Consider the following 8,110-nt stretch of genomic DNA (forward strand, 5'->3'; position numbering starts at 1 on the left):
ATGAGTCTTGTAGAGGGCGAGACGACTAAGAGGAATAATCTTAAAAAATTATCCTTATGAAGATGACCTTGCTAGGGAACTCAACTTTGTGAAGAAATGAACTTACTGAAAGGAGTTCGTAAAGAAGTCAATTTTTGTAAATGAGGTAAAACGAATGGAACTCGATAGAGTGGTCAACTTTATTAAGAATGGGTTAATCGAAGGGAGTTCCCCAAAGAGCTAGTTTTGTAAATGTGAGTTAACCGAGGGGAACTCAGTAAAAAGATTAGTTTCATAAATGTGAGCTAAACGAGGGGAGCTCAATAGAAAAGTCAGTTTCATAAATGTGAGCTAGCCGAGGGGAGCTCAATAGAAAAGTCAGTTTGATAAATGTGAGCTAACCGAGCTCTGCGTCTCGAGGTCCTTATAGTTAAAGGGAGCTTGAGAGAAAAATGCCCGAGGTTACGTCTACAGGAAGCAACCTCGGAAAAGAAGGGAGGAAGGGCCCATCAGACTGGAGCGGGGTGCGTCCACAGGAGAGGAAGGGTAGCGACCCCTTCCTCGGCCAGTGGGTTCAGTTATAGGACGAGTAGCTCGAAGATGCTTTATCCTTTCAGGAGCACGCCAGATAAGTACTGGCAATGTGTGCTTATTTTCAGAGATGGTGCCACTTGAGCAGACATCGTGGCATATATATCAACATTTTGCCCCCTACTCAAGGCCGCGAGGAGGGAGCTCGAGCAAAAGACTGCATGTAAAAGGAAAATATTTGTAGAGAGGATCTCAATCAACTTATTGAGGTTTATCCGTAGAGAGGAACTCCTCATTTCTTTTAGCCAGAACCTAGACTTATCAGTGCTCAGTTGTCAATTATTATTTATATACATAAATAGGTGCACCCCATGGAGACTTATGTGTGTTTAAAGTTCCCTCTGGATAGCGTGGGGATCCCATGGAGCTTCGGTCTTCGCTATATATAGGTGCACGCCGAGTCAATGTACCATGTACATTTTGTCCAAGTTGGGATGTTCCTCGCACAATAAAATCATATTGTTAGAAAATAGGTTAGAATACAGGTTATAATGGAATGTAATAATTAATAAAATAATTCCGTCTTGATTCCAAGGTTATGTGGTGCAATTTGCATCACCTAGTAAAGTCATGAAATAGTGCGAGATGTGGTTTTTTATTTATTTATTTATTTTTTTAATTTTTTATAACAGTAATGGTAATGAGAACGAATTTTTTTAAAAAACAACATGAATTGATAATTGTACCTCTTAATTTCAACTCAACAGTGAAGAGATCGAGTTATCAAGGACTAAAGCATCATGATGTAATAATAGAAATATGACATAATGGACAACAACAACACAAGTAATAATAATAATAATAATAATAATAGAAGAAAAACGTAACTATCAGTTAGTCGAAATAAATAAAATGAAAGGAACTGAGCATGGAGCATAGATATATTGGGGCGCATCAGATGTGCCACAAGGAAGCATTGGTGAGCAGTTCAAGAAATGAGAGGTGTTGTCCTGAACCGCAGAGGCACTAGGCGAGGAGGTGTCAATCTAAAGTTGTACTCGAGTTGCAAGGGGTGCTCGAGGAAGAGTTTTATTTTACAAGGTGGATACTAGTTTTGAGCAAAATGGTGAAGAGCGCGAAAATGGAAAACAAGGGTAATCAAACAAGAGTAGTAGTATATTCTCTTTCTCATTTTTTTAAAAAACAAGGCCATAGAAGAGATACTTGAGAGAAAAGAAAAAATAATCTTAGGACGATTGACGATAAGTCTTAGCCTTCTGCCCCCCTGGCTGGTAGAAGCGTTGAGGCAACGGCTTCTAGCAAACAAAAGATAATATTTGTCTCTTAAAAGTAGAAAAAAAAGAGACTACACAGAAAAAAAAAAAAAAATAATAATAATAATAATAATAATAACTAAATAAATAAATTTTGTAAGCTAGCATGACGAGGGCTATGTTTGAGGGGGAATTTGAATACGAGGAAAAAACCCGGCCTCGCAAGAAGATCTGGTGAAACAGGAGGCTCTGAGCCCTTTAGTACGTGGATTATATAAGCATGGGAAAATGAACTAAGCACAGAAAAATCCCAAGTATGAAGGAGGTCGAGGGACATACCAAGTGCAAGTAGAGAACCATAAAATAAAGGATGGGGGATATTTTCAAGAGGATCCAAAGCTTAAAGTGACCCATGAACAATAGGTTTACGGTGAGATCGTACCGAAAGAAACTTTAGCAAGTCTAATGACGATGAGTGGACCATCATCCAAAGGAGTAAAGACTTCGCGCTACTGGAATATTCAGTTTTGAAAAGAGGTTGATAACGTCAAGCTCATGTTGTATGTGCAAAATGTAAGAAGCAGCTCGAGCTGACCTAAAGCAAAGCTCGAGCTACGGCGGAACGCTAATCTGAAGCATTGCTAGAGCAAGCGGTCGCTGATGCACGTCGTTGGATCAGATCAGGAGGATGTCGATGTCGACATCAAGGTTGCAGTCGGCAAAGACTTAATTTGTCCTTGATGTGGGTGGTGGAGGTGGAGGTTTTGTTGCTAGGGACACTTGAAAAGGGACGAAGGGGAAGGTCTCGGCGGGGTGTGTAATGATAGCATCCAACATTTTGCTGAATGATTATGTTCTTCTTTTCTCTATTGATCTCATGCATGCTGTTTAGAGATGGTGTTGGGTTGTTCGGATTCGGCCATTGTTGAAGGCCTTGGATTTTGTTATTATAGAGCTTTGTTTGTGTGAAAGATAAGTTTGCATTTTTCAACTCGAGCTAGCGAGCAATGGCTTAAAACGGAACTCGAGTAGCAGGGTGAGAGGCCCGAAACAGCGCTCGAACTAGTCTAACTCGACGCACTCACTTTGGGATGATTGACATGGACTGAAATCCCGAGCTCGGATAAGAATTCTGCTGTCATTGTTTCAGGGGCACCTCTGATCAGCCATTTAATTGTTACGAGCTGACCATCTTGTAAATGTCCTTTGTAAACTTCAGAATAAACTCCCTCTCCAATCATATTTTCTTCATCACAAAAAGGAAGTATGAGAACGAGAACGGAGAGAAGCAGAAAATTTGCGTATCAGCCAACAAGGACATGCATGGCACTTTGGTCGCAATAAGCAAGTGTATTTGTTTTCAATTGGCTACAAAAGTTGCGAATGTATAAATGGAGCAGGAAATTTTCAATCTGCAAATTCAAGTTCTTGTACAAGGAAATTGTTGGAGTACCGCGGCTGAAATTGTTGGAGCCAGTCCTCGAATTAATGACCAGGTTATTTTTGTGTGTAAAACATCATTACTATTATATTTTTATTCAAACTGTTGGCATTGTCCTCAATCTGCCGGGCGAGCGTTGGCTAAAAAGGGAACTCGAGTAGTAAGAGAAGCAAGGTCGAAATAGTGCTCGAACCACAGAGGAATGCTAAACCCAAAGCATTTTTAGCATTCAAGGATTTTTTTTTATGAACACTCTTAGTCCTTTGCCCCCCGTATGGTAGGAGTGGTACTTAAGAGTGAGAAACAGGTTTGAGACTCCATATCATGAAAGTTGCTCGAGGTCAGATTTTGAGGTTCGAACTCAAAATCCATAGCTCATGCCGAGGTGACAAAATGATAAATGAAGGAAAATGATAAATGATACTTAATTAGTTTTCTTAATTTTATTTATTTTATATTTTGTATCTCATACTTAATTAGTTCAATTACTGGGAGTTGACATATTGAATTTAAAATGGAGTTGGACCACACTAGCATGCTTATATATAGATGATTGCACACTTATAACATCTCTTGAAAAGTTCAACATCTTCTTCTCCGCACCAAATAGAATTCACAGAGATGAGTTGTTTCAGCAAATGTGCATTGTTGCTGATTGCAATATTGTCAATTGTTCTGTGTAATGTGGTGGTCGTCTTCTCGGCAGCACAAGGACCCATGACTACTGTTCGCGTTTTCAACCTCCTAGCAGACGACAACAAAGGACAAAAGATAAATCTCACCCTCCATTGTAAATCGAAGAACAATGATCTGGGTAGTAAGTTGTTGCCAGAGGGAAGCTCCTTTGAATGGAGTTTCGCAAACAACGTTAACAAACCCGCGCTTTACTCCTGCGCTATATCTTGGCAAAATGTCAGTGGGACTTTTGTCATCTACGATCAGCACAGAGACTGGGGACGATGCCAAGAGTGTGTTTGGAGAGCCGAACAAGATGGATTGTATCAATATAATGGTCAACAGGGACCATTGATACTTCAGTTACATTGGCCATAGTGAACATGTATTGCTATTACTCCAATCTCAAGTCCCTAACTATTTGTTGTAATAATTGGAGTTTTTCTCAATTTTGATGGCCCCTGCTTAATAAAAATGCTCGGATTGCCTTGCTAAAATCCTGTTGTTTTAGTTCTAGTTTCATTTTAGAAATCTCTGGCACATTTTTTACCCATACCTCGGCTCGAAACCCTCTCATTTTTGTAAGGATGGGAGGTTATTTGGTTGGGTTATCAACGTTCATAAAAGTTACAACTCGTGTACTCAAATTAAATAGTTTCAAATCACTTTTTCAAATATCATTTTCTCACTCTTACTTATTTTTGGTAGTGTGTATCTTGTAGGCCTTAACTAAGTATTTAATATAACTTTAAATTTAATTCATAAATAACATATTAATAGACTTAGATTAATTGCATTTGGTGCAGACCTTTATTCATTCATTAGTTTGGCCTATTTGTCAAAGGCCTTAATGAAACCGCTTATAAATCAATTTCCTATATAAATTTGGAGTTTAACTTTATTAATAAATTAAAACATTAATCTAACAGGTACTACTGGTGGCAATTAAGTAGCCTAAATCAACTTGTCATATGTAGTCATATATAATTATTCTTAGACAATTAAGGAAAGATTATTAGCCGTAACAACATTAAATAAAGATGATCTTATGACATGTGATTTGAACAAAATTAATTTGAAGAAAAATACTTAATACTCCGTCATGTGAGTTGGCCAATTGAAGTTAAATAGGAATTAGACCGCATGCTTACATGTCATGAAAAGTTCAAAATCACTCTTTTCATCACCAGATATAATTCCCAGAAATAAGTTTTTTCAACAAATGTGCGATGTTGCTAATTGCACTGTCAATTATTCTGTCTAATGTCGTCTTCTAGGCAACCCAAGGACCCATGACAACGGTCCGCATTTTCAACCTCCGAGTGACAACAACAAAGGAGAAAAAATACATCTCAATCTTCATTGTAAATCGAAGGACAAGGATTTGGCTAATAAGTTCCGAGTTTGGATAACTAAACAAAATGAAAGAAAAAAAATCAATGCGCCATTAGTTCAATGATATAACTTTTCTCCCTTTAAAGGAGAGGCTAATGTATCTTGTGGTGTGAAATATTTAGTTCAAATCTCGCCAAACCATTTAGATGACATTGACACTCCAATTACTTGATGTAAAATCAGTAGCATCAATGATCAAAAGGTTGAGCTGCATTGAATCACATTATGAAATGTCAACATCATCATCAGAAGTATTAGACTAAGACCGATTCTCAGCTTTAGTTTTCTTTTTATCTTTTGAACTCTCCTTAATACTATAGCCATTCTTATTTTTATTTATTTATTGGCATACTCGATCTTTACTGCCACTTTTTCAACAAATATTGTTGTTTTCCTAGAGTTTTAACCTATTTTCATTTATCCTTCCAATCCTTGCCTCACACTACCCTACCTTGGCCACACCTAGTATGGAGTACTAAACCCTCTATCCCAAAACAATCCTTCACACTATGGATGGCAATCCAACAAAAACTTCCTACATTGAACAGAAGATATACAGCTCACATCAATTTCACATTGTGTACCCTTTGAAACACAGAATTGGAGTCCCACGACCACCTATTCTTTCAGTATTCCTTTGTCAAACCTTTTTGGGTATTTCTTCAAACACGTGGTTTCACATTCAACCATCATCATGGTCTGAGCTTATTAGTTGAGCAGCTCACCATTGGAAGGGTAATTTAGTTTTCCAGAGTCACACATTATCCAAAATGAGCTTGTCAGCCCTTGTATACCACACTTGGAATGAAAGAAACAGAAGAATCTTCCAAAAGAAGTCCATTACAGCAAACTCACTTCTTCACCAAACTTTGGAATCAATCAGATCAAAGATCCTGCCTTCATCCATTTGTCACACCTTCAATGCTTCACGAATTGTAGCAGAGTTGGATATCCCTGAATCTATAATTCGTCCTCCAAGGAAGCCGGCCACCTGATCAAGGTGATTGAAGTGCTAATTCGTCGGAGCCCTCCTCCTGTCACCGGAATTTGTAATGTTGAGCTCATCAATTGGGCTATTTCTGAGGCCTGTACCTTGGGCTGTTGTAAGCTGTTTTACTAAGGGTTGTATTTTGTGTTCTGGGGCACTTTAGGCACATTGGTTAGCTATTGCTAGTCTTGTATTTTCTCCTTAATTAATCAATTTTAACTTTCAAAAAAAAGAAAAAAAAGAAAAAGATGATGAACCTTTATAATCAATCTTTGAGCTTGGAAGAATTTCTCTATTCTAAAATTTTCACTCTTAAAAAGAAAGAAACCTTCTAAATTTCTTAACCAGGAGAGCAATTTCCTCATAGTTCACTGAACTGATTTATTGGAAATTTCATACTGGATTATTGAAACAAAAAGTTTTTAGTTTTTAAAAATAAAAAAGGTACTTTCATAAAGATCAACTCACTACTTTTGAGAAGTCCGATTCCAAGTGTGAGTTGCATTGTGGGAAAGTAGTGTGCAAGACTCAGAAGAGGTAAATATAGGTCTGGTCAGGGCCGGCCTTGAGATTGAAAAAATCTCGATAGGCCCGAGGCGAACTTTAAATGTGAGGCCCTCTCTATACATAAGTGATATGTTTGCCCTAATTTTTTTTTAGGCCCCTTTTTGCTGCATTTGGTTAAACTTTTTTTTTTGTTTTTGGTAGCCCATCATTCTTGAGGCCCTTCGCTGCGGTTATAAATTTTTTTTTTGGTAGCTCAGCATTCATGGGCCTATAAATTTTGATTTGCTGCATTTGGTTGTAAATTTTTTTTTTTTTTTTTTTTTTTTTCGTGGCCCATCACACATGGGCCTATAAATTTGGAGGCCCCTTATATTCTGAGGCCCTAGGCAACCGCCTTGGTCGCCTTGGGCCAGGGCCGGCCCTGGGTCTGGTTTGGTTGTTTGATTGACCTTTAGGTTAGGTACGATTTTAACCAATTAAAATCCAATAAATCAATCACATACCAGCAGTAGAAATAAATACAGAAAAGTAAAGAGATTAGAAAGTGTGACACCAGAAATTTTCACCATAATAACCCCGATGAAAAAGAACCTAGTAGATTTAGTCATTTGCAGTGAAACAAATCACTAGACCAAGAAAATGTACATGTACTTTTAGAATTGCTCTCCGCAAGTCGTCGCCTTTCAAAATTACATGTCATTGTTTTACCTCCGAAATGTAATGTCCTCTGATCCCAGTATTTTTTTTTAAAAAAATTACCAACAATGCAGACCCACCACGCCAATGCAATCACCTCATGATGATTCGATTTTTCTAGTGATCGAACTCGCCCTGTCTTCCACGAACCGTGCAAAGATGTGAATGAAATATGCTACTCCGAAGGAACTGGATATCTTTGTAGATAGCTCGATCTCGCAATATTGTTGTAGGTGTAAAATTTCTCTCAACCAATAATGATTGAGAAAAATAAAACAACTCACTTAAAAAACAATAAGAATAAATAAAAATAGTGTATAGAGAAGCGTAGAATTGCTTGATCTCTTTATTGGAGGTCTAAGCCTCTATTTATATACAAAAGATTGTAAAATTATAGTAGGACTCGCGTTGTTTGACCTTCAATTCTTTTTATATAAACATTCTTTACTAGTAGAGTTCTTTCCATTGTCTAATTTTCCATACATAGAACTTGCCTTGTACAGAACTTCCTATCTCAGAATTTTCCTTCTACGGTAAATCCTTCAACTGGTAGGACTTATGCATTCTTGAATAACTGGGCTGAACATACTAAGTATTCGGCCGGGCTTGAGTAACGGACCGGAT

The 8,110-nt window shown here is 37.8% G+C and overlaps 1 protein-coding gene across 1 annotated transcript; it reads left to right on the top strand.

Annotated features, from left to right (window-relative positions):
• Window positions 1-3,846: 3,846 nt before the first annotated feature.
• Window positions 3,847-4,278, top strand: LOC132273092 (S-protein homolog 24-like). Its single transcript, XM_059774124.1, has one exon. The coding sequence runs from the start codon at window positions 3,847-3,849 to the stop codon at window positions 4,276-4,278; it is 432 nt and encodes a 143-aa protein (XP_059630107.1).
• The last annotated feature ends 3,832 nt before the right edge of the window (window positions 4,279-8,110 follow it).

Source organism: Cornus florida, unplaced genomic scaffold, assembly GCF_030987335.1.
Source record: "Cornus florida cultivar Cherokee Brave unplaced genomic scaffold, ASM3098733v1 CherokeeBrave_3.0.0_Hap2_Chr09, whole genome shotgun sequence".
Classification (NCBI taxonomy): domain Eukaryota; kingdom Viridiplantae; phylum Streptophyta; class Magnoliopsida; order Cornales; family Cornaceae; genus Cornus; species Cornus florida.

Coding starts and splice junctions, on each gene's coding strand:
- LOC132273092 (XM_059774124.1), top strand. CDS start 3,847: ATGAGTTGTTTCAGCAAATGTGCATTGTTGCTGATTGCAATATTGTCA.